The 26,929-nt window shown below is 26.6% G+C and overlaps 3 protein-coding genes across 3 annotated transcripts in view; 1 reads left to right on the top strand and 2 right to left on the bottom strand.

The window, feature by feature from the left end:
- Positions 1-320: 320 nt before the first annotated feature.
- LOC126900589 (coiled-coil domain-containing protein 174) lies at positions 321-19,074 on the bottom strand. Its single transcript, XM_050676409.1, has 7 exons — positions 18,815-19,074; positions 16,953-17,161; positions 16,303-16,509; positions 15,153-15,448; positions 2,005-2,226; positions 965-1,105; positions 321-885 (listed from the first exon to the last, which is right to left on the bottom strand). The coding sequence occupies exons 1-7, from the start codon at positions 18,845-18,847 to the stop codon at positions 392-394; spliced, it is 1,602 nt and encodes a 533-aa protein (XP_050532366.1). The 5' UTR covers positions 18,848-19,074; the 3' UTR covers positions 321-391.
- On the top strand, positions 3,779-11,830 carry LOC126900605 (uncharacterized). Its single transcript, XM_050676444.1, has 3 exons — positions 3,779-4,025; positions 11,173-11,382; positions 11,441-11,830. Exons 1-3 carry the CDS (start codon positions 3,971-3,973, stop codon positions 11,803-11,805), a joined length of 630 nt encoding a protein of 209 aa, XP_050532401.1. The 5' UTR covers positions 3,779-3,970; the 3' UTR covers positions 11,806-11,830.
- Positions 19,075-26,778: 7,704 nt separating the features above from the next.
- Positions 26,779-26,929, bottom strand: part of LOC126902121 (uncharacterized) — a 4,663-nt gene continuing 4,512 nt past the window's right edge. The window contains exon 4 of the mRNA XM_050679146.1: positions 26,779-26,869. Within this exon, the coding sequence (XP_050535103.1) occupies positions 26,779-26,869 (91 nt within the window). The remainder of the gene's footprint in view (positions 26,870-26,929) is intronic.

The following is a 26,929-nucleotide window of genomic DNA, read 5'->3' as shown; positions in this document are numbered from 1 at the left end:
TCTGTAATAATTATCAGTGTTACATCCTTTCATTTCTCGAATATAATATATGTTAGGGATGACAATGATGTATGAGTATTATGACTGGCTTGTACCAGACACCAGCAATGAGAAAATCACAAGATAAGTCTTGTTGGCACCCTGGGGATCGAACCCGGGACCCTGTGCGCTGAAACATACGTTTTCACCCACAAAGCCAGATCGATCCCTTATCATAATCCCTCATTAATTTTTTAAATCCTCGTAAATAAAACATTGCATAACTAGTGCCCAGGACCATGTACCAATGATTAAAAATATATTTGATAAACAACACATCATCAATACAATTTAACATTTATTAACAAACATATTTTATATTTAATATACAATTTAATAATATCCAACATTTTTAGTCTGAATTTTCATCTATAATTCCTTTTACTTTTTTTGTTTTACAATTATTTTTCACTTCAATACCAATTAAAATAGAATTTTTCATTTCATCCATATTTATAGATCGAGTAGAAAATTTAGGACATTTTATATTAGGTCCATAATATTCATAAGTAGGAGGTGGAGCAACTTCGGCTCCTATTTTAGGTTCTGAAGGTAAAGGAATACTATCCAAATAATTTTCTATGTTCATCGTTTTACTTTTGGTAGTATTTGATTCATCATCTAATTCATTTTTAATGGGTTGATTATAATTTTTAACCTTAACCGAACACTGTTCCTCAATATTATTTGATTTTGTGAACATATCTAAAGATGGACCAACCATGTCGTCCTCGTCGGAGCTATGCTCACTCTTACTGACTGATTTTGATGTCTCAGAATAATCCCAAGAAAATTCGGTACGCCTTTCACTACGTTGTTTTTCATTCCATTCATCTTGAGTCATAACTAAAAATAAATTATTAAGTTATAAACATAAGCTGTACATAATTTTTATCTATTAAAAAAAACTTATTTAAATATTTACGTGGTTTTTGAACTCCGTCTTTTCCGTAATCCCAAGGTCTAACGTGAGCAGCTTTTCTTAACTTCTCAAATGCCTGTTGTGCTTTAATGTCTTCAATAATTTCCGGAGAAGGGCTTTTAGGAGGCAATACTTGCTCTTCGTCTGAAAATTTAAGTTTAATATAATAAAAAAATTTTAAAGACCGAAATAAATCAGATTTTTTTGAAGCCAATAAAAACCTTCAAGGTTATAAATAAATTCACAATTAATGATTGAAATACAAATCAGCAATGTTAAATTAATTTTTGAAGTAATTAATTATATATATAAGTACTTTACAACAAAATCAATCAGAAGTGGATTTAGGGATGTGACGATTGGGTGCTGTAGTGTTATTAAATTGTAAGTTCCCCTTTTTTGCTCTAGATTTAAAAAAAAATATATATGACAGGTAAAAAGTCATAAAATTTTAAAATGGTCACTAAAAAATAATTTACAGAAGTAACCAATTTGTTTTCAGAGTATATGGTTGAATAGGTCGACGTGAGTTTCAATATATTCTTTTATAATTAAGAAGATAATATTAAAACTCAAAAAATCACGACTATACAATATATTTTCTACTTATCATTTTTATTAAAAAGTGTTATAAAATAATTAATTTTTTTTTTATGAACTAATTCTGAATATGAACTGTCATAAATAATTTAAGAGAAGGTAAAAATGTGATTTTTTAAACAATTAAAAAAAATAGTTTTTTTATAAAAATATTGTGATAATATTAAAATTTTGAGCATTTCATGTTTTTTTACTGTTCACAGTACCTATAATAATACTAGCTATGTTAGAAATATAAAAACTTTAATTTTAAAATCCTAATAAAAATTCTTAACAGCCATAAAAAAAATTATAAACATAGATTTAACCTAAAAAAAAGTGACAGGGAAAAGTTCAGATTTTTTTTTTGTAAAATGACCGTCAAAATTAACTTTGAAGTTAATAACTTATACTCAATGATTACATTATTTTTAAACTAACACGATAGTTAAAATTTGACAAACCTGAACTTGAGTCTAATGGAAGACCAAGTTTTTCTTTTTTACGTCGTTTAACAGCTTTAAGTCGTGCTGCCATTTGTGCTGCACGTTTTTCTTTCAATTTCTGTACCGCACTTTGCGTTTCTTTAGTTTCTTCGCGAATCTTTTTTAATTCAGCTTGTTGTCGATGACGTTCTTTTTCGTCTGTTGAAAAAGCATAATATCCAACTCCATGTTCTCTGACCTCTATAAAACGAAAAATATAAATGTTATGAGAGCTAGCTTGTCAACAAGATGTATAAATAAAACCATAATTTTTTAATACTTTAAAGACAGCTTCTTTTAAACAAACTTAATATTATGACAATAATCAAATAATTTTTCAGTATGGTACAAATAGACAATTATTTTTACTATTTTATTTTTTCATGATAAAGGCACACTAAAAAATATATTTAATACACAGTATTCTATGTATATAATATTTAGTTCAACGTTTCCTAATAATAACAAATAATAAATTCAATTTATTAGATACTTATTTATTCAAATTTATATCTAAAAAGTATATTTTAATCTAAAAAATCTTTTAATTTTTCTATTCATATCAATGTTGTAGTTTTAATGCATTAGTTATTTAAATAGAAAATTTGTTGAAAAAAAAATTACATTACGCTCACTTGCTCCAAAAAATTATTGAAAGGATTTTTAGTTGTATAAATTAACTACGCTAACCCAACCCAACCCGTGTGATTATTTATCCTTGTTAGATAAAAGAAAACCCAGCGATAATTGTAAAAAATAGACATTGATTAACTATAAATAAATATACCATTCCATAAAAATTGTATGCAACATTTTTTCGGACTTGTTAGGATTACTATATGATAAAATATTTAATTTTAATTACTCACTAAAAAATTTAAGTTTTATCTTTTATATTAAATAATTTCTCATGTTAAAAATCCGTATAGTATAATCATTAAAAATAAAATCATCAGTGATGAAGTATAAAATGTTTAATAATAATGGATTTATTAAAATCTGTTATGAATAGATCGCGGATTTATAAGCATTAATAACTTTGTTAAGTAATTCGGAACAAACCAACAGCCAGTACAAACTTTTATTGATTGACTTTATAATACGATGTTATCGAGGTTATAGCATCAAGAGAATTAAGAGTGTTTATCCCCCCAAAAATAAAAAATATTTCTACCCTACTATATAATCTTACAACGAAGTTGCACAAACTTCGGATCCTTCAAAGTGACTTAAATAAAAATTTTAAATGCATATAATTTCGAATCCTAGTTATGATTCACCAGCAATCAAAATATTATTGTAATTATTTGTTGTATTAATTTTGAATCAAATGAAAACAAATCACTTCATATGTTGTAGTGCGTAATCAAATTTATTTAATTTGATTTTTCTTCTCAATTCGTATATTATACTTTCTTATAGTAATTATATTAATTATACTTGATTGATTGATTAAAAAATAAAATGAAATAAATAATTAAATCGATGGCAAGAGGCCGTGAATTAAAAAACAAATTGCATTGTTTATTTGATATATAGATTAAAGTAAGCAACATATTAAATTTAATAAATTATAATATTATTACATCAATGTTACAAATATTAGCTTTTGATTAATTGTTTGTGTAACAGTATAATAAATTGTATGAATCGACCCTATGGTATGGTGTGCCGTCACCATGACGGGTAGCAGAAAGGAGGAAATTGCGAGAGGGAGTTTAGTTGATTTCTCAAATGTATAACTGCACTAGCATATCCATAATGTATTGTTTTCAGTAATCGCGTGAACAGCATAGAGGAATGTCTCTCACACTGTTTCATATTTTGTAATAAGAAAATTATTTACTACATTGTTCGAAAAAAATAATTAGTTTATCAAGTTAACTATGCTATATTTATTATTAATGAAAACTTAAAGTTTCGATTCTGCTAAATTCCTAAGATAATGTTCTTTGGGACTCGATGGACAAAATTTGCTATTATGTGGCTCATAACAACTAGTAAGTTTACATTAATCGTTAAAATCGCAATATCTGTGATATGTATCAATCCTAAAATTTTATTTTAAATACCTGCACCACATCATATTAGAATTAAAATTCGATTAAATAATACTAAATTATTGTAGTGCATTGAGTATATATATCATTATTATTGGATTTATATAATATGTACAACATAGTCTATTACATATATTAAAGATGTAAAAATTGTGCATGCTAAAATTAACATATCACTAATTGAAGATGTAATAGAAAAGAACTTTTTGAAAAAAGTATTTTATTCGGAAAAAATGATAACACGCTTTATTTCAATTTATCTAGAAATCCAAACAATATTCACGAAAAAATGTAAATAAAAAACAAAACCAGTTCTTATAGTTCGTTTATCATTTTCTTACCTAATAGTATTTTATAATTTTATTCAATATAACCAAATGAAATAATTAACTTACATACTAAGCATAATTTATATTAAAACTCTGTAAGTTATGTAAATTTAAATATAAACCTAAATGTTCTAGCATTAGTTATAATCATAAATTGAAGTCAGTTTTCTAAAAAAATATTTTTTATTTTTTAATAACCTTTCATATAGTGTAAAGCAATAGTATTTAAAAAATATATTCCATATGTATAAGAAACAATAAAAGACTAATCACATTAATATACATAAAAGGTCAGTAAAAATTTAAGGTCGACTTATTGAGTTAATTGAAACATACAAAACAAAGATTCCTAATCATAATATAAAACTCAATTTTAGCATATTGACACATAGTAAATCAAAGAGTGTAAACAAATTATTAATTGTCTACATTCCAAGTTTAAAAGCAAATAAATAGTATTATACTTAAATTTTATAAATTAAAAATAAATAATATTCTTGTAAAATTAATATTTACAAAATATAAATAACAGTTATATTTAAATTTAACATATGTAGTTTACTACTCATCAATGTTATTCTCTCTTTATAATTAAATCTATTGTATAATAAAACTAAGAGAAAATTGTCAATCCTGTAAAACTTACTTAATACGATCTGCATTTTTTTTATGAAAGAAATCGGCAACATTAACCTTCTAAAAATTATTTTATTTACTTATTACTTATTTATTCTACTATCGGAAAAAAGTTTTAGCACTTCATGAGCATTTGAAACTTTTAGTTTTAGCTTCTATGTGAAGCTGAAAAGGTAGTGGTTTTGTGACGGTCAGTGCTTTTAGCTTCGATGCGAAGCTGAGAAGGTATTGGTTTTACTAAGATGTGTTTTTTTTTTTTTTGTGTCTGTTACCACTTTTTCCCAGCTCTCACCGAACCGATTTCTTTCAATGATACGTCAAAAGATCACAAATCGTATCTAGTCGAAGACATTACCCTTAAAAATTGAAAAAAATTCCCTCGTTCCCCGTAAAAGGGGGAAACCTCCAAAAAAATTACAAATTTAAAAATCGCTAATTTTCGAAATTTTTTCAATTTTTTTTACTTAAAAGTGCCATAACTTTTTCAAAAATAAACATATCAATATAATTCTTTTTTATATAGATGCATAATATCATTACCTTTCATTTGGTATATTTTTTTCATAAATTTAACCCTTAACCTGCCCACAAGGGGGGATTTAAAATGACAACTTTTTCACAAAAAATTAATTTTTTTAACTTAAATTTTGAAAATGTTCCGGAAGGTCTGACACTTTTATATATATCTTAAATTAAAGCTAATGTAATATGCTTTATCATGAAAAAAAAAAATTTCGGACTTTATCTTATCTTCATGGTGAAAATGGCTACCGAATGCTATTTTTGTGTGAAAATTTTCGATTTTGTATTTTCCATTTTTAACTTTATTATGCTATAACTTTTTGAAAAATGTATGAATCATTACAATTTTTTTATGAGAAGTAGTATTTATATAGATCTTTCATTCGACATACTGTTTTTTTAAATCGGACCATTTCCCTAAATACAGGGGGGATTCAAAACATAAAAATGCATATAGAAAGTAGAACTTTTTCAACGTAACTTTTGAAAGTGTTCCGGAAGGTCTGACACTTTTATATATATCTTAAATTAAAGCTAATGTAATATACTTTATAATGGTAAAAAAAAATTTCGGACTTTATTTTATCTTCATGGTGAAAACAGACATTAAACTTAATAAAAAAAATACGATTTTTGTAAAAAAATTCTTTTTTATATTTTTAACTTTATAATGCTATAACTTCTCGAAAGATGTATGGATCAATATAATTCTTTTTTTTGTAGATGCATGATGTCTTTACCTATCATTTGGTATATTTTTTTTATAAATCTGACTTTTTACCTGCCTACAGGGGGGGATTCAAAATGACAACTTTTTCACAAAAAATTGACTTTTTCAACTTAAATTTTGAAAGTGTTCCGGAAAGTCTGACACTTTTATATATATCTTAAATTAAAGCTAATGTAATATACTTTATCATGGAAAAAAAAAATTTCGGACTTTATTTTATCTTCAAGGTGAAAATGGCTACCAAATGCTATTATTGTGTGAAAATTCTCAATTTTTTTTTTTACATTTTTAACATTATAATGCTATAACTTATTGAAAAGTGTATTGATCAATATAATTTTTTTATGGGAAATACTATTTTCTAATAATCTCTTTTTTATTCTACATACTTTGTCTTAATCAGGATATTAATAAGGAACTAGCAGTTTATGAAGCTTTTGGAATAATCCACCAATTTTTTAAAATTAAACACTATCTAAAGATTTGCATCGAAGCGTTTTTTTTTTATAGTGATTTTAATCACTGTCAGATATCATTATACTTGATCCAACTATGCCACGTAACCACTGTGCCGCGACCCCCCTGTGCTGGGTTTTTTTATATTGTACCACGAAAAATCTCAACTTTTACACAACCGATTTTAATAATCAATATGACCAAAGAAATTGAAAAATAACATTTTTCAAAATACTAGCAAATATAAAAGCAATATTATCAATAAGCCCGACAAATAATAAAAATCCTTTAACAATATATTTAATTTTGGGTTTGTAGTCAGTATTTTTTAAATTTATAATTAACGACATTTAAAGCATTTAAATATAAAATAAAAATACAAAAAAAAAAGTATTTAGAATACCATTCAAATATATATATATATATATTAAGTATTCAGAATAAAGAAAATATACAAAAATACTTTCATTAGAATATTTTACAATACTAGAATATTAAGAGCGTATTATTTAAAAAAAACCTTAATACTTATCATCACTAAAATAAAAATATTTAAAATTATTTTATAGTTTTACGTGAAATAAATGTGATAATAATTGGATCAGCAAAACAAAATTAATATTAATTTTTAACTAAAAGAATTAGCCCTTATTCGTCATAAATGAACTTATATTTGGTCAAGATCATATTACGAATATTTGGGGTCAATTTAAATACCAATATTAACCAGGGTTGGCATTAGATTAAATTTTTATTAATAAGGATTTTTTTTTTAGTAATTTACTTGATTTACAAGACCATCCAAAGCGAGGAGCCTCGTCATGGAGTACTCCATGTAAAGTGTACACTTTACACACCCCTTGCGCCGACTCTGATTTCAACTTTAATATTAAAGTTATTTTATGGATTACTTTACAGGAATTAGTTACGCGTTGGACTTTTATTCTCTTAACGTAATAATTTAAAATGAGTTAAAATAAACATCTTTTGATAAATTAATCTATTTACTAAAAAAATTGCAATTTTTACCACAGAAAAATTATGTTCCCTTAGCGCCAAATTTTTAAAATACATCCTTGATAAAATGTATAGCCCATTTATCACTCCAGTATATTAATAACTATTATTAATATATTTTTTAATACATTTTCAATACCAAATTATTTTAAATATCAACCCCTTATAACGCCCCCCCTCCCCTCAAGAATGTTAAGGCAAATTTTTCAGTAATTTTCATAGGCCTGTGGTGGGAACAGAGATGGGTCGATCACCTCTAAGTGCTATTGATACCCAAATTTTATGTTTAATATATCACTCGAGACATTTTTTTATTTTTAATAAATTAAGAAAAAAATGTTCATCAACATTGTTACAGCAATGAATCGTTCTTCTCCTACTAACACAATATAAAAACACTTATATCTTTTAAAATATATAAGTTAAGGTAATGCAAATAATCCAATAAGATATAGTATCAATGGGTAGATTAATTAGCATTATAATTGTTAAATAATAGTAGATTTTAGACATATTATATCGTAAACTTATTTTTCAACGCTAAGAAATAGCTAATGAAACTGGATTTTTTTTTAAATATTTAAACTTAGATATTTATAAATGTTTTATCTATTTAATGTACTATTGAAAACTTCAAGAAGCGAGTCCATTTGCGTGGGCTAAGGAAAGTCGTAAATCCCAGTTTTCCAATAATTTATGATTAAAATATGAAGATAAGTCATATTTAAAATCTTAAAAATGAAAAACTGGATTCGGTTGGTCTGCAAATAATTGTACGCCAAATTAATAACCTCTAATATTATGAAATTATTTACTATTCACTCAATGATCATGACTAGTTAACTAATAAATAAGTTACTGCTAGATTACAGTAATAAAATAAACGCCATCTTTCTTTATTTCACTAGGTCGATGAAGATAGGAATTTTCGTAACTTTATACCATTGATACTAAATTATTAGTATATTCAATCAACACTAAATTATTTATTCTTGAAATAGAACAGCTTATTTTTCTAAAATTCTTAAAATAGTCTGCGATACTGATCATTGTATTAATGATAAAAAAATAGACACTGCCTAGTACATTTAAAAGATAAATTAAGCCTACTTTAAAAATAATAATATTTAAATATATTTTAAAATGTAAAAATTTTAGTAAACAAGACTATTTACTTTTTAAGGAGCAAAGTTCCTCATTTTAAATGATAAATATTAAAAAAATAAAAGACATACATTTAACAATTTTTTTCTTATGTATATCCCTCCAAAACAAAACCCTTACTATACTACATAGATGTACGAAACCAGGGAAACGTCGCTCGCCAAGCCTTTGCACTAACACTAATTGTGTATAAATCGTTACTGAAAAATTTATTGAATTAAAAATGAATTTATTAAATACAAATTTATTGAAAGGTGTATTATAAAGATTTAAATTTAGTATACAGAGTGTTCAGTATGTAAGGAAACATATCAATTATTATAAACAAAGAGAACAAAAGAAACTTGTTTCCTCACTTACTAAACACTCTGTATATATATATATGTGTGTATCGGATCTAAATATATAATGTATAAGCATAAAGTAAGCAACATTCATTCTTCGCCTTCAATCTATACTTTAAAATACTTAGAACTTCCATTGACTTGTCCAAAAATTGTTAATAACCAATAATTTTCTTAAATAAATAATTTTATATTTTATAAGCTAAATTAATACATGTGATACTATTAAAAAAAAATAAAGTTGACACCCTTAGAATTTTTTAAGAGGCTGGCATTAAAAAAATTTACTTTGTATGTATATTTTAAAAAAAATATGGACCCCTGTTCAGATACAGTTTTGAATATGATTATTATTTCGTCTAAAAAAAATTGAATAGTGTTAATGTTGACTGTATCTAAAATATCTATTAAGATGAAAATTTTAATATTATTATAAGGTATTATACAATTATTGAGAATGAATATATTATCATATTATAACTTAAAATATAAAGGTTGGACATTATGATTTCAGTTAGTTATAGTTAGTTAGTATAGTTTAATTAACGAACAAATATGATTAAAATATAAGGTACATCAGACTTAAACTCAATAGTTAAAATTATACATTATGCAAATCAGAAAATGTCAAGACAAAGCAAGAGCTAATAAATCTATGAAATCGAATTAAATTTGTATTAATTAATTTTTTTTATTTGCTTTGATTATAATTTAAATATTAAACAGCCAAAAATTATGAAAAAAAAATTCAACTAATGAGAATTGCCTTTTAACACGAATAAAATAGAAATTAATTTACAAAATTAAAAATATAATACCAAAAAAACTAAATTTTCTATTTATATTTTTCTTGACTTTTGCCTAAATAAACAAAAAAATTCTTTACACATTTAGTATCAAGTTTTTGACAATTAACAATACTAATAAGAGTTAATTATACAATATTATGTTATGTTATGTATTCATGGTCTAAATTTTCAAAAGATAATTGAACCCATTCCAAAGGAGGATTTTAGAGGGCTTTTGTATATCATTGAAAATATTTTGTCATTAATGTAAGCAATTTTCATTAAATGAGGTTGCTAATAAAAAAAATTTCACAAAAAAAATATTCAGTAAGTAAAAAAATGTGTTTCATCCTCTTCTCTATATTTTTAGTTTTGGAAAACTCTAAAAAGTCTAGTTCAATAACAGGTTGTCTCCGGTATTTTTGAAATTCATAATTTTACATTTTCGGATATAAAGCATATTTCTGAACAGTTTAATGTGATCACCAGATACATTTATTTGCCAAATTAGCTAATATCAATGGTCTAGAGGTATCTCCACATATTAAGCAGGATACCATTCCTCGCCCAAAATTAATGACTTGACAACAAAAAGTGTATTGAAAATCACATTAAAAAAAAAAGCATGGTATGATACTGGATCCCACAACCATAGGCGACATAGAAAAGCCAAACCACTAGGCTAACACTTATTTATTTTCACATGATAATACATTTTTGTATAGGTTGATAACTTGGTTTGCGGTTGGGGGAATATCGATTAATGCATGTAAATATCTCTAATATACACAGTATATTACTTAAAATGTTTAATATTTTGCATTTTCTAAACAATTTTGACTAATAAAGCTAATTATTTCTACTTAAACTTTTTGGTTTAAATGTAGTTTCACATAATATTTTTTTATACAAACACATAGAACGTAAATAATAGCAAACTTTTAGAAGTTTAAATTTAATATTATGTCTAAAATCAATCTTTAATAAAAAATAATGCATGAAAAAAATGAAACCTTTAAATTATTTTAAATTAATATTTTTAAATTTTTTTAATTTAAAAGGTATATTTAAATAATAAAGAAAATTTCTTTTAATTTACAGACTTTGTTAATTCTGCATCCTTAATAAATGGATTAATATGCTACATTTGTAACCCACAGCCATTATCCGATAATACAGAAAGTTTTGAAACTCACATAACTTTTCCAAGTATTGATATTCAAACTATACCAATTTGTGGAACTAACGAAGCTAAAAATTTTACCTTAATATGTCCTAGAAGATATCAAGGATGTCTAACTAAAATTTATGGTAAAAAAATAGGAATATAATATTTATGATAAAATAACATAAAAATATTTTTTTTAAGGCAATACAGTTTTGAAAACCTGTCACGAACAAGCAATTGTTGATTGCAAAATTGCAAATAATGTAAAATATTGTTTTTGTGATAGCAACAAATGTAACAATGAGACTGTTTTATCAATTCCAATTATATCAGATGATGAAGATTTAGATCAAACCACAGATGATGGAAGTGGGTTATATGATTACTGGACTGAATTAAATAACAAACAAACAATAGTTCAAAATATTACTACCAAAAAGTCATTAAATTCTATTTTTATTCAAAATGAACCAATGTTTGATAATTCTAATGCTGCATTAGTTAATGCTAAAACATTTTTAGTTATTATTTGTATAATTTTAAACAATGTTATTTTAAATTTGTGAAGTTTTACTTATTTTAATATATAAAAAAATATACTATAAAAAATATATTGTTAAAATTTAGTAACACAGTCTGAATAACTTCTTAGGAAATTTTTTAGATAACAAATGAAATTTAAATAATTAGTATTATTTATTATATTAAAATAATAAATGTTTAATAATTCATACAATGATAAAATTTTAATTAGGAAAATTTAAACCAAAAATGACATTAAGAAAAAATATAGATTTTAAAAATTAAAAAATTAAAAATTAAATTCCCTGTGGATAGGGGCTAAGAATACTTCCATGGCCCCCCTGCAAGTTGTAATAAGCGACTAATGAGGTTGAGTCAGGTCATAAAAATTATTGTAAAAAAAGTATGAGGAATCCTGAACAAAACTTAGGCGGATTGCCCCATCTCGGATATAAGCGGGAACAACATAAAGTAGTTAAAAACGGAGAAGGCCTAAGGAATAAAGTATTTGATACCAGCCAGACAACTTGTGCGGTAGCTGTTTCACCAGTCATGTGTACAGGTCTACCCAACCCTTGTAGTGTCAACGGTGTAGGGACATCACCACATAACTCGAGGCTGGACTTGTGTATAAGGGGGAAAGATAGATACAAAGTAAGAATAGGTACTTGGAATGTTGGAACATTAACTGGTAGAAGTAGAAAATTAGTAGAAGTACTGAAGAGGATAAAAGTTAACATTTTTTGTGTGCAGAAAACTAAGTGGAGAGGAGAGAAATCAAGGGAAATAGGTGAGCGTTATAAAATAATATATTCAGGGAAGTATAGTACAAAGAATGGTGTAGGGATAATAATAGATGAGGAAATGAAAAGAGTAAAGTAGTAGAAGTAACTAGGAAAAGTGACAGAATTATGGTCGTGAAATTGATATTCGAGGAAAAAGTGCTGAATGTAATAAGTGCCTATGTACCACAAGTAGGATGTGATGAAATAGACAAGGAAGTGCTTTGGAGAGTAATAGATGAGGTGATGCAAGGGGTACCTGGCAATGAGGATGCAGTGATTGGTGGAGATATAAATGGACATGTAGATAATGAGAGGAGAGGATATGAAAGAGTATATGAAGGGTATAGTTTTAGTGGGAAAAATGAGGCTGGAGAAGGAATCCTAGATTTTGCAGTATCGTATCATCTTGCTGTGATAAATACTTATTTTAGAAAGAGGGAAGAACATTATATAACTTATAAGACATGGGAGGAATAGATCACAGATTGATTATTTTATGTGGAAGAGAGAGAGCGTAAAGTGAGTAAAGTATTGTAAAATTATTCCAGACGAGAGTGTAACTACACAGTATAGATTGATGGTAATGGAGTTTTGGTGTACCGGGAAAAGAATATACAAAAACAGAAGGAACACGGGAGAAAAATCAAAAATCCGTTGCTAGAAATTGAAAGAGGAAAATGAAAAAGAGTTTGTCAAGACGGTAAAAAAGAAGACCGTGCGGATGTCGATGGAGACATAAATGATGTTTGGAATAGATTTGCTAGTTGTGTTAAGAATATTGCAAAGGAGATTGTTGGTGAGAGTAGAATGCCAGGAAACAAGGAAACCTGACGATGGGATGAGGACATTCAAGAAATCATAGAAAGTAAGAAAAAGCAATTCAAAGTATGGCAGAAGAGCAAAAGGAGAGAAGATTGGATAGAGTATAAACGCATATGCAAAGAAGCCAAGTGTGCAGTAAGTAAGGCGATATTAAAGAGATATGATGAGTTGTGTGATAGGTTGGGATTTATGCCTTGAAGTTAACAATGGAGCCATTATTTTGTGTGAGGCGACTAATAGAAAAGTTTAGGGAAAAAAAGAAAAAGATTTGTATGGTATTTATAGATTTGGAGAAAGCGTATGATAGAGTACCAAGAGAGGTTCTAAATTGGGCATTAATGAGAAAAGGAGCCCAGTAAAGGTACATTAATATAATAGAGGATATGTATGATGGCACTTGTACTAGGGTAAAAAGTGTGGGAGGAGTAACAGAAGGTTTTCGGGTAAGAGTAGGAGTGCATCAGGGTTCTGCTTTAAGCCCTTCCTTATTTTCTATAGTGATGGATGAAATTACTAGAGAAATACAAGGAGAGGTGCCGTGGTGCATGTTGTTTGCTGACGATATAATGTTAATAGGAGAAAATAGGGAGGAAATTAATCAAAGGCTAGAGGTGTGGAGATCAGCTCTTGAAGAAAAGGGTTTAAGAATAAGTAGGAGTAAGACAGAGTATACAGAGTACGAGTTTGATAAAGGAGAACACGAGTTGGGTGAAATAAGGAGCCCAGTAACAATAGGCGAAGACGTGATTGGAGAGGTGGAAAGTTTTAAGTATTTAGGTTCAGTCGTGTAAAAAAGCGGTGGTATTAACAAGGATGTAAGACACAGGATTAAGTGAGGGTGGTTGAAGTGTAGAGAAGCGTCTGATGTCTTATGTGATAAAAGAATTCCTATGAGACTGAAAGATAAATTCTACAAGACTGTAGTGAGACTAGCTATGATGTATGGTTCAGAGTGTTGGGCAGTTGATAAGAAAGTATAGATGTAGAGTCAATCGTAGATAAGATGAGAGAAAATAGACTTAGATCATTTATCATGTTATGAGAAGAGAAGAATTGGAAGCCGTAACAACAGTTGTAGAAATGAATGTCAAAAGAAGAAGAGGTAAGAGCAGACCAAAAAAGAGATGGAGAGATGTTATTGAATGCGATATGAGGACAGCTGAAGTAAGCGTAGAGAATGAGGGAGATCGTGTCAAGTAGAAGTTTAGGAAAAGGGTGGTTGACCCCAAGTAGTTGGGATTAAGGCGAGGAAGAAGAAGAAGAAGATAGATTTTAAAAATTAAAAATAATTGGGATTTTACTACAAAAATATGTTAATTTATGTTCCATTAACTTTAAATACCTAAATTTCTTTTTGAAATTAATTTCAAGTAAAAAAAACATAGGGAATTCAGTTATTATTTTGAAAAATAACATTCATTTAACCTAAGCAAGATGAGGAGTGAGGCCAAGAAATGTTTAGTGATAATAATATTAACATCCACTCCTCACCTCTAGTCATTACATTAAATTGTTAATAACTTTTGAAGAACTAGTCTAAAAATTGTTATCAACCAGTCATTTTTATAATTAGATCATTTTCTACTTAATAAGCTAATTTAATATGTATATTTACATTAAAAAAATTAAGTTGACACCCATATAAGATATACGGGATGTACATAAAACATATTTTATAACAGATAAATGGATATACAAATGTAACTAACAAAAGCAAAAAAAAAAACATTATTTTAAGAGAAATTATATGGCTAGCATTAAATAAATCATCTTGTATAACTTACCATCAAATCTTATATCTTCATAATGAATATCAGTTCTGTCAGCTAATTTACGTTCTTCTTCTTCCCATTTCAAGCGTAATTGTTCTCTACGCATGTCTGAAAAATTAAGTTCAGATTCATTTACTGAACTCATTCCTTCTTTCACAAACTTTTGTTCTTTTGAAATATCATTTGATTTTATGTTATTAGGAGGAGGCCCTAATTCATTTTCTATCCTTTGATCTCTTTTTTTAAAAAATTCCAAGTCTACTTTTAAACAACGTCTGGTACGTCCAAAAAAATCTGTATAATCAACCCTAGAAAAAATATTTTTAGTTATAAATATTATAAATATTTTTATAAAGACATGAAATACTTTTATATTTTTATAATAAAAATATTTTTTAATTTTTTTCTTTTTTTATTCAACAGTAAATGTAAGATAAGTAAAACCTCTATACATTTTATCTACTATCTACAAATGAAAACATTATCATTTACCATGTTATAAACCTGTCGAAATAAAAAAGAAATTTTTTTGAAAATAGATCAAATGATCATTATTGTTTTACAGAACCAAATGTCCAAAAATGTCCATGAAACCCTGAGTATTGTTTAGAAAAAACTTTCAACATTTGGATTAATTAAAAAATAATTTCCAATAAAAATTAAATTTTTTCTAAAGTATAAAAAGAATTGTACATTCTTTTATTTTGTAGAACTATTTTCACAAAATAATTACTTTTTAAATCATACTTAAGATTTTAATTTAACTTATAAATAATTAAAAGCAATCACTTTAGCTTTTATTAACTTATTTAATAGACCTAAAATAAGAAAATTAAATAATCAGTTTTACATTCTTCTATTTCCCAAACTTAACATGCTACAGAGTTGTGGCCCTGTTTTACATGTTAGGAAGTCAAATATGGTTCTTGGCTAGGCCAATGAACGAGATGGATATTATGACTGCTTTGCATCAGACATCAGATACCAACAATAAGAAAATCACAAGATAAGTCTTGTTGGCACCCTGAGGACTGAACACAGGACCTCATGTGTTGAAACAATAATTTCATAGATATTTTATATCATTAGATATTTAGATATTCATTAGTACAAATATTAATGTAATAATTTTTTTTTTAATGTACAAATGTACTTTACTTACCAATCGTCATCATCACCAAAATCAAATTTATCTAATTCAACATCAGAATTACAAATTTTCTCTTTTTTTTCAAGTGTAGAACAATCTTTAAGAGCAACATCATTGACTTTTTGTTTAAAATTAACTAGAAATGTTTTATCTTGCTCAGGAATCATTTCACCACTAACTAATTTATCGTAAAGTAATGATTTCATAGCCAAAATATCCCTAAAAGTTATAAGAATATTATAAAAAGATTATGTTAATAATAAGCATAACAAAGATAAAACATACAAATAGACATAATTGAGCTTAAAATAATTATGTATTTTTGTATAATATTACTAAGTAATTAGTTTTACATTTCAATAGGTAAATATATTTAATATCAAATTAATGAAAAAATTTAAATGACCTTAAAGTTAATGTATATAAGGTTTTAAAAAATATGTTATGAAAAAAAAGAAATTCACTGATTAATACAAATATCTTTGATATTAAAAAATTTTGGTTAACTCAAAACACTGAAATAAGGTCATTCTTTGAAAAATAATTCACTATTTTATTGAGTTCATATTGCAATATACATTCTTATTTAATTATACTGAATATAGTTTTTACATATTCAACCAATCTTAGTTTTCAAGTTATTAAATATCCTTAAAAATTACCTAGATTTTTTTAAACTGTTATCAATACTCGGTTCAAATTCTTGTTCCATATCTTTAGCATTTCTTTTTTGAACACCTTCATTTGATTGTAGAAGACACGAAGGAGTTTTAGCGCCAGGTATAGGTCGAATAAATGTATCACCAGAAAAGCTTTTAGCTTTATTAGCTTCATCTTGTTTTCGCAAAAGTTCAGCTTTCAAACTGACCAACTAAAACATAAAAAGTAAACTACTAAGAAATATTTAATAAGAATTTAAAAATACAAATTAAATAATAATGCACTATACCAATTACGATTGTTACTCAACAAGTGAACTCCAATTCACAAGACTTAAGGAGTACTTAAAAGTACTTTTAGTCATTTAAAAAAATTTGAATTTATAAGATGGATTTTAAGAATAAATTACAATTCCCATATACCCTGCATAAAATATAGGAAGTTTAAGACAAGGACATATATATACAGAGTGATTCTTTTAATACTAGCCATTTAGTTTTTTTTTGCTTTTATTAGTTACATATGTATCTCCATTTATCTGTTATATATTTTAAATGTTCATCTTTTATGTCTTATAAAGGTGCCACCATTATTTTTTTAAATGGCAACATGCATATTTAACTAGTTTATAAAATAGAAAATTATATAATTAAGATTAATGGTCGATTATTTAATAAGTTATTAACAATTTAAAATTATGACTGGAGGTGAGGTGTGGGTGCTGTCATTTTTATCACTAGACATTTCTCATTCTCACCTCTCACCTATATATAAAAATGTTAATAACTTTTGAAATACTGATCGTTACTATAATTAAAAACAAATTTTTATGACTTGGAAAATGTATGTATCGTATAAATAATCTTATTAAAAAAATGACTGATCAATAACCACTGTTGGACCAGTATTTCAGAAGTTATTAATAATTTAATATTAACACTCTACATCCCGTCTAGATATAAAAATGTTCAATAAGTGATGAACATTAAAAATATTATATAATAGATATATAGAAATAAATATGCAATTAACTACCAAAAAAAAATTTCTTATAAGAGAAATTGAGAGGCTAACATTAAAAGAATTACGATGTACACTCACAAATATTTTTGATAATTATGGCTAAATATTACAAGACTTAACCTTAATTATCATAATATTTTTAAATTAATAAATGAACAAAACTAGTAAGTTGAGCTATTCATAATGAATAGCTCGTAATGAACTATTACAACTTAACAAATAATTATTGTGATAACGCTAACAAAAAAATTATACCAAGTATCATATCATACTCAAAACAGTTAACTTCCTAGAATTATGTAATCATTAATCATTACATTATGTATAACACCTTCATTATTAGCTATTGACTGTACCAGAGAAAACTGGAATATATATATAGCCCCGTAAAACGAAATCGAACCAAAGTAAAAATAATGAAACAAACATTGTATCTTAATTTGTACAAATTAGAATTGAACAATTTTTTTAAATTTTATTTAGGTAAAACAAAATTTAAAAATACTAGAGTTCTGTTTTTTTTTAACAATATTAAGTAAAAATTATGACTCAGAAATTGATATCTTAGGAACTTTTTAACTTGTTGATATAATTTATAATTACTAGAAGACTAAGCCCGAATTATAACTTAATAATAATTTTAAAATATACAGAAATAAAAACAACTGTAATTAATAAATAATATTTATTAATTATACACTTACTACTTTTGATAATACTGGATTTTATTTTAATATATAATACAATGTTATTTATAACATTTTCTATAACTTTTTCAAAAAATTTAACATTTAAAAGCTAATCTTATTAAACATTTGAAAATTATACAACAAATACTTACAGAAGCTTTACAAATATCAATTGATTTACTCATATTACATAAATAGTTAAAAACATTCAGAATCAACTTATTTAAAAAACACTACTCTAAAAAATTTAAATTATTTTATATCATTCAAATTATATGTGTCATGACATTAAAAAATTACATACTATTTTATTCAATTTGTACTAAAATCTATATATAAGGTAATAATTATTTTTTAATTAAATATAACATTGAATAACAACACTGATCATCAACGAATTAACTTTTTTCAACTAACTGTGACTATGTACAGACTTGTTGTTTTATAATTTATGGAAAAGATAACTCTTATCATTTAGTAAATGAAGTGATATTTATTAAGTCATAGACAGTGTTGCCAGATAGAGGGAAATTTCCCGTTTAGAGGGAAAATATGGGACCGTAATCAATTGGAGGGAAAAAAGAAGAAAATTTATAATTGTACTAAAAAAGGGAAACTTAGGAATTTCAGTTATTAATCGATATTTTTACTTTTATAAAAAAAATTATTTAAAAGTATACATGTTATTTTTTCACAAAAAAATGATCAATTTTTATTTTTGCATAGATAAATTAATTTTTATGTTAACAAATCCTATTGATAATACTATCTAAGAATATCACAATCGGTCCTTGGATCCTATCTACAACCGTTGAAACAATTATGAACATTAGGAATAAATCGATTTTACCTATCAATGTTGCAGTACCTGATATGATAATGTCTGGAAGTTAGCAATACCTATATAGTAATTCCTTATCATATATAAAACTCAAATACACCGCTAGAGGGCGCCACTTATTTAAAATATATGTTTTATTATAAAGTAGTTACGAAAAAATTCCGAAGGGTATTCTTTTAAAAATTATATTCAAAAAAAAAACTTATAAAAATTATAGTAATTTTTATATGGCATCAGTCAAAAATGGTACTCGAGTTTCCAAGTAACCCGTATAAAAGAAATTGCTGGGCAATATCTGCGGTTATAACACTACATATTCTCCGACGTGCGACCGGTTTTTTTTACTTTTGACAAAGTTCCGAGACGAGTCCAGGCAATAATTATACACCAAATTAAAGCTTATAAAATATCCTATCGAATGGCATTAGTCAAAAATGGTACTCGAGTTTCCAAGTAACCCGTTTAAAAGAAATGGCTGGGCAATATTTGCGTTAATAACATCATATATTCTCCGACCTGAGTACGGTTTTTTGTACTTTTGACAAAGTTCCGAGACGAGTCCAGGCAATAATTATACACCAAATTAAAGCTTATAAAATATCCTATCGAATGGCATTAGTCAAAAATGGTACTCGAGTTTCCAAGTAACCCGTTTCAGAGAAATTGCTGGGCAATATCTGCGGTAATAACACTACATATTCTCCGACGTGCGACCGGTTTTTTGTACTTTTGACAAAGTTCTGAGAAGAGTCCAGGCAATAATTATACACCAAATTAAAGCTTATAAAATATCCTATCGAATGGCATTAGTCACAAATGGTACTCGAGTTTCCAAGTAACCCGTTTCAGAGAAATTGCTGGGCAATATCTGCGGTAATAACACTACATATTCTCCGACGTGCAACCGGTTTTCGTACTTTTGACATAGTTCCGAGACGAGTCCAGGCAATAATTATACACCAAATTAAAGCTTATAATATTGTTTATGGACAAATCCCCTTCAACCATAATTTATTATATAGAAAGCCTAATTTTAAATTCACAATAAAATAATCGTTCCCGCCAAATATGCAGGTGACGAATAATCTTTATCTTAATCTCTTACACGAGTATTACTTTAACGACAAGTCTCTTCTGAGAAACGTTCCAGATGAATATACACCAGGGAAATGCAATCGATGATTCTAAGGATGTTTCCCGTGGCGTTTCTATTTGCGTAATTTGGACAATTCAATTCAATATATTTGAAGTTACCCACTATTAATATAATGAACCGCTCAGTATTGGACTAAAGATCACAACTTTAGGTGCAATCGCATGACACGATAGTTTTTATCTTCTTCCAATGCTAATATTATAATTTATTATTATTATATAATTCTTCTTAAACTAACGGCTAATTATACCATTAATATTAGTTATTACTTTTGCAAGTCTGTAGATTTGCAAAAAAAATACTCTCTAAAGATTATCACAATGTTAAGTTTATAAAAAGTGATGATAAGAGTGTGCTAACGAGCAATGATTATATGAAAAAAGGTAAAGAGTATTTTGAAAAATTACTAAATTAGGAGTATCCAAGAGAGACAGAGAATATTTTGAGGATNCAAGAGAGACAGAGGATATTTTGAGGAACGAGGGACTGGTAGATTTAATTAGTGAGAAAGAGGTATAGAAGGATGTGATTCAATATAGCAGTAGGACCAGATGATTATAGTGAGACTAGTTATGATGTATAGTTCAGCGTGTTGGGCGATTGAAAAGAGAATAAAGCAGAAAATGAATGTAGCAAAGATGAGAATGATTAAATGGAAAAGTGGAGTGACTAGAGAAGATAGGATAAGGAACAAACATATAATAATAATAATGTATGTTTTTTCGTTTATTGTGCAAACAATGATTGGTCAAATCGAGTATTTTATATAAAATATTCAAAATTAATAGTCTTGTTAAAACTAAAATATATTTATTCTGTTGACTATATCTTTTTAAACACATTAATAAGAATTAATAATTATATCAATAAAAAAAATTAAGAAAAACGTCCATAAATTATTACTAGGGCAGTGTGATAAGAATTTCGTACCTGGAGTTCTGGAGTATTAAGTGATACCGTTATAGGTGTAATAGTTGCAATTAATTTTTAAATTGTTCAATTTTAGCAAATAATCAATTCAATTAATTTTACTCAGTTTATTAAAGTTGTTATTTTAAAAATTGCATCTTAAATACGACTGCGAATATAGTACATTCAGATATTTTGTTTCACAATTAATCAACGTGTGAAAACGATTATAATTAGGGTACTCTTTGTTTTAACAATATAGCATATTAATAAATTTAATTTCTTCACATAATTGTTGTATTCGTGTATTTTACAATCGAATGAATGCTTAACTTTTTGGTCAATAGAGTTGCTCGTCATATTCCAAAATAGTATACTGAAAAATTGAACACCTGCAAGATTTTATCTACGAATTCACTAACGATGTTGTAAATTTAGTTTTATTGAGAACCTTATCAAAAAATCAAGCGATAATTCTAAACCTCGTCATTGTATATCTCCCATAACGATTATAGTTATGATGAAATGTTTTTATATTAAAACAATTGAATGGCGACTTATAAATAATTTCGACTGTGCTATTATTCTTTATAATTGCTGTACTTACTGAAANGTGCTATTATTCTTTATAATTGCTGTACTTAGTGAAAAAAAAAATTGTATTAATAATTAGGCTTGGAGACTTGTGGCAAATACATACATAAATATTTAAAAGTGTAAAAAGTAACTGTAAAATATAACTATTGAATATAATCAACAATTAAAGTTACAAATTTTATTTTGCAATTATTTAGTATTGAAACACAAGTCTTTAATAAATATCTTGGTACATATATCGATAGCTAGTGGAGGCTCGTGGGTGCTAGAGATGGGGGTGGACTTAAAATATAATACCGCTAGTCATAGGTATAAAGAGGCTTACACACTAGGCGTTTAATCGCGTGCGTACGCGTTTTTAAAAACGCGGCGATTAATCGCTTCATATAAAACACCCGCATTTAAATTGAACCATGCACACTATGAGTAAAAACATGCGTTCGGACTCGACCGATCGCGCAGGTTTGATTTTGGGCGATCGGACGCGACCGATCGCTAAAATTAAACAATACAAATCGCATGTTATCATTCTCACGGGGCGATTAAATGCCGCGATTTCCGGGCACGTGAGGGTTCATTCAAACTATTTTCACTTACAAAAACCAAACACAGAGTCTTCATTTACTAGATATTAATTTGAAAATTTATACTAAAATTTACCTTACAATTTTCTTTTTTTTTTTTTTTACCTCAATGTAACTGTGAGTCGCTCTTCTGGTGGTATTGATAATCGTAAACAAGTATCCTCTTTTTGAAATTTTGATCCAACTAATATAATCTTTAAATTTTAAATAATTCATATTTTTTTTTTAAATTTAATATTATATGAGATATAATATGATATATTATATGAGATTTTATTTAATTATTTCATCCATTACATTACTTAAAATACTTAACAATGTGGTAAACTGGGTTTTCTACGTCCAATTTGCCCACGCCGATGAGTGTAATCGAGAAGAGTCAAAATAATAACTATAATGTAACATTCATCGATTGTACACTGACCACCGGTGAGTGGTCAGGTCCCTTTTTATTAGAAATAATAATCAATTAACAATACAATTAACAATGTTTCTAGTGTTATACTTTCTAATACAATTAATAATAATCTATTATTTACTTTTACTTTCTAATAATACAAATTCCTTAAAACTAATATATACATATAGTTATGGATTCATGACAACAAAATATTTTAAAATCTTTTTTAAAACACATATTTTTTTATATTGATCTAGACTAAAGTTTATAGTTTTTGGTCAAACTCAAAAAACTTAAAGTTTTAACTTAAAATCTACTTGAAATTCTTTATTCAGCTATATGGTCCAGTGGGATAACTGTGAATAGGGATCATTGTAAAAAAGACTGGCGTTTTGAACCAAATTAACAAACATAAATTTGAATATAAATATTTAAGTAAACAATTTTTCTTTCATAAATTATATTGGTAAAATTATTTTCGAGTTTTTTAAATGTCTTACAAACTTTTCCTGATTAATTGGGTTTAATGTAAATTCCTTTAAAATAAAAATATAAAATTAAATTTTTTTATAAAATTCAATTTCCTAGAAATATAATTTGTTAATTATGTTTAATGTTCGTCAGTCTTTTTGCAATGTTTACAAATACTCCATTTATCATAAAAAAATTATAATTTATAAATGTGTGTTTTAGTGTTTTATAATCATCCACGAAATACTTAAATTTCCTTTTTATGGCAAATATATATATTATATATATATTTAGGTCTAGTAGTAAAATTAAAATAAAATGTTTTTTTTTTTTTATAAAACAAACAAAAACTATTTTTGAATATATTTTGTTCTGTACGTGTAAGATAATAACTAAAAAACTTAAAAATTGAACAAACTAGGGTTGAATTATATTATTGATTTAAATTAATGTTTGTAAAGTAATGAATTAAAAATCTTTCTAGCATACAAAGTTTAATTTTATTATTACACAATTGTACACGCAGTGGTGTTTTTGGGGGTATTTGCGGTATACTTATTAACAATTGTTTTAATAAACGTATACCTTAGAAAAATAATACATATATAATATTTATATTGTAAAGTATAAGGTTAAAACTAATAATACACCCTAAAATAAAAGAATGGATTTAATGAAAAGACCATTTCAAATGCATGTCAGTATTAGTCGTGATGTACTAAGTACTCAGTCTTGAGGGAATGTATAAAAGAAATTGTTTATTTCCCTCCACAAAAAATTGTATTTTCACAGATTATTATTATTATATGAAGTAATCCTCCCTCATACTGTCGCTCTTGAATATAAATCTGCATTGTTCAAATCAATGAATGTTTTTTTATGTTACAGCTAATAATTTTAAAATACAGTAAATAATTCAACTTACCAATTCATCAAACGAGCGTATAGACATACGGTAGTACCTGAAGAATTCTTCGGGATAACTCCTCAAAGTTAAAAACCCAGCACTGGTGGGTCGCGGCACAGTGGTGACGTGGCTCAAGTGTAATGATATCTGACAGTGATTAAAATCACTATCAAAATAAAACGCTTCGATGCAAATCATTAGATAGTGTTTAATTTAAAAAAATTGGTGGATTATTCTAAAAGCTACATGATCTGCTATTTCCTTATTAATATCCTGATTAAGATAAAGTATGTGAATGAAACAGGGATTATTAAAAATTATTATCTCTCATAAAAAAATTGTTTTGATCCATATATTTTTCAATAAGTTATAGCATTATAAAGTTAAAAATGTAAAAAATAAAATCGAGAATTTTCACACAAAAATAGCATTTGGTAGCTATTTTCACCATGAAGACAAGTCCAGAGGTCAAATTTTTTTTCCCATAATAAAGTACATTACATTAGCTTTAATTTAAGATATATATAAAAGTGTCAGACCTTCCGGAACATTTTCAAAAGTTAAGTTAAAAATGTTAATTTTTTGTGAAAAAGTTGTAATTTTAAATCCCCCTCTGTGGGCTGGTAAAGGGTTAAATTTATGAAAAAAATATACCAAATGATAGGTAAAGATATCAAGCATCTATAAAAAAAAAAAGTTATATTGATATGTTCATTTTTGAAAAAGTTATGGCAGTTTTTAGTAAAAAAAATTGAAAAAATGTCGAAAATTAGCGATTTTTAAATTCGTAATTTTTTTGGAGGTTTTCCTCATTTACGGGGAACGAGGGAAATTTTTTCAATTTTTGAGGGTAATGTCTTCGACTAGATACGATTTGTGATCTTTTGAAATTTAGTAAAATAAAACATGATACACATATTATTATTTTAAAGGTCGCGGTAGAAAATAGTAATAATAATATTATAAATAATAATAGTGATTATACTATTATAGCAACCGATAACGACGAGCGTTTCTAAAAATAAATCACCCAATATAGTAATATACTAATATTTTACCGTGGGGACGTCGCTGTCGGTCGTCCAAAACCCGTACATAAGATTGCGGCATAACCGCACCCGCACGCACACGATTAGCACCTAGCTTAAAATTTATGTTTCAGAATATTGCTCCTAACACTGCTCGTGTGTGTATGGGTACTCNTTGCTCCTAACACTGCTCGTGTGTGCATGGGTACCCACATATATTGAGAAAAACAACTTTAATGTTTATACATGACAAATGTATTATAACTGTTTTACAATTTAAAAATTTGCATTTTTAATAAAAATGTAGAATTAAGAATATAATATTAATTTCCTTCTTTTAATTAATTTTAGTTGGGGGTGCGATCGTCCTGTCGTCCAAGTCATGAACCGCCGCTGACGATAGCCGTACACTGGAAATTGATGACTAATATAAAATCGAAAATCTTAACACAAAAATAGCATACTTTAGAATACGGAACTTATTTTTACTATGAAAACAAGGGCAGAGGTCAATCTTTTTCAAATTGAAGTATATTACATAAGCTTTAATTTAAAATATATATTAAAGTGTCAGTATTTTCGGAAAATTTTCAAAAGTGAAGTTGAAAAATGTTGAAGCTAAAAATTATTAATTTGTAAATGCATATACATACATTTTATATATTTTAAAACATATTTCGTTATTTTTTATAGTATATAACTCTCTATGTTTAATAGAGTTACAATTCTTTAAGTCTAAAAAAATCTTTTTTTTAATAATGTTTATTCAAATAACTTTATAAAATTTACATCTATACAAAATACAGAGTGATTGATTAACTATACCTCACTATACAGAGTATTCAGTAAATAAGGAAACGAATTTCTATTGTACTCATTGTTTGTAACAATTTAACTGTTTCCTAACTTACTGAACACCTGTATATTCACTATGCCATAATTTGTGAGGCATAGTTAATCAATCACTCTATATAAGCACAACCGTAATTGGGTTATCAGTAGTGAAAAAAAAAAAATTACAATTTGACTTGAATAGCATGCAGTAGGAGGGCACCCAATGGAGCTACCTACTTTGAATTTTGTTTTTTTTTTTTTTTTTTTTTTCTATAGAAGGTCTCTATACCATTTTCTTTTTAATCTTCTTGGTGGTTTGTCGGGGATGTGCTTTCAATAGAGGTATTGAATATTAGGGTTTGGGTGAGAGTTAAATTTGTTATGAAGTTTTAAGTAAGAAGTTTTGACGATACTGTTAACATGTCTTTAAGTCTACTAATAATATTATGGCAGCCAGTAAGTGTCAGTTCTCTAGGATTGCTTTAGTTATTAATTCTTATTAATGTGTTTAAAAAGATATAGTCAACAGAATCAATATAT

Source organism: Daktulosphaira vitifoliae, unplaced genomic scaffold (genome assembly GCF_025091365.1).
Source record: "Daktulosphaira vitifoliae isolate Bord-2020 unplaced genomic scaffold, ASM2509136v1 Scaffold_3, whole genome shotgun sequence".
Lineage (NCBI taxonomy): Eukaryota > Metazoa > Arthropoda > Insecta > Hemiptera > Phylloxeridae > Daktulosphaira > Daktulosphaira vitifoliae.
The sequence above is the reverse complement of the archived record's forward strand: the minus strand, read 5'-3'. Positions and strand labels throughout refer to the sequence as shown.

What these genes read in the sequence shown, in the direction of transcription:
- LOC126900605 (XM_050676444.1), top strand. Translation starts at nt 3,971, where the DNA reads ATGTTCTTTGGGACTCGATGGACAAAATTTGCTATTATGTGGCTCATA. An exon ending in TATGTGGCTCATAACAACTA is followed by an intron (nt 4,026 to 11,172) that starts GTAAGTTTACAT and finishes TTTAATTTACAG; the next exon opens with ACTTTGTTAATTCTGCATCC. An exon ending in ATGTCTAACTAAAATTTATG is followed by an intron (nt 11,383 to 11,440) that starts GTAAAAAAATAG and finishes ATTTTTTTTAAG; the next exon opens with GCAATACAGTTTTGAAAACC.
- LOC126900589 (XM_050676409.1), bottom strand. Translation starts at nt 18,847, where the DNA reads ATGAGTAAATCAATTGATATTTGTAAAGCTTCT. An exon ending in TGAAGATATAAGATTTGATG is followed by an intron (nt 2,227 to 15,152) that starts GTAAGTTATACA and finishes TTCGTTTTATAG; the next exon opens with AGGTCAGAGAACATGGAGTT. An exon ending in TCCATTAGACTCAAGTTCAG is followed by an intron (nt 1,106 to 2,004) that starts GTTTGTCAAATT and finishes TTAAATTTTCAG; the next exon opens with ACGAAGAGCAAGTATTGCCT.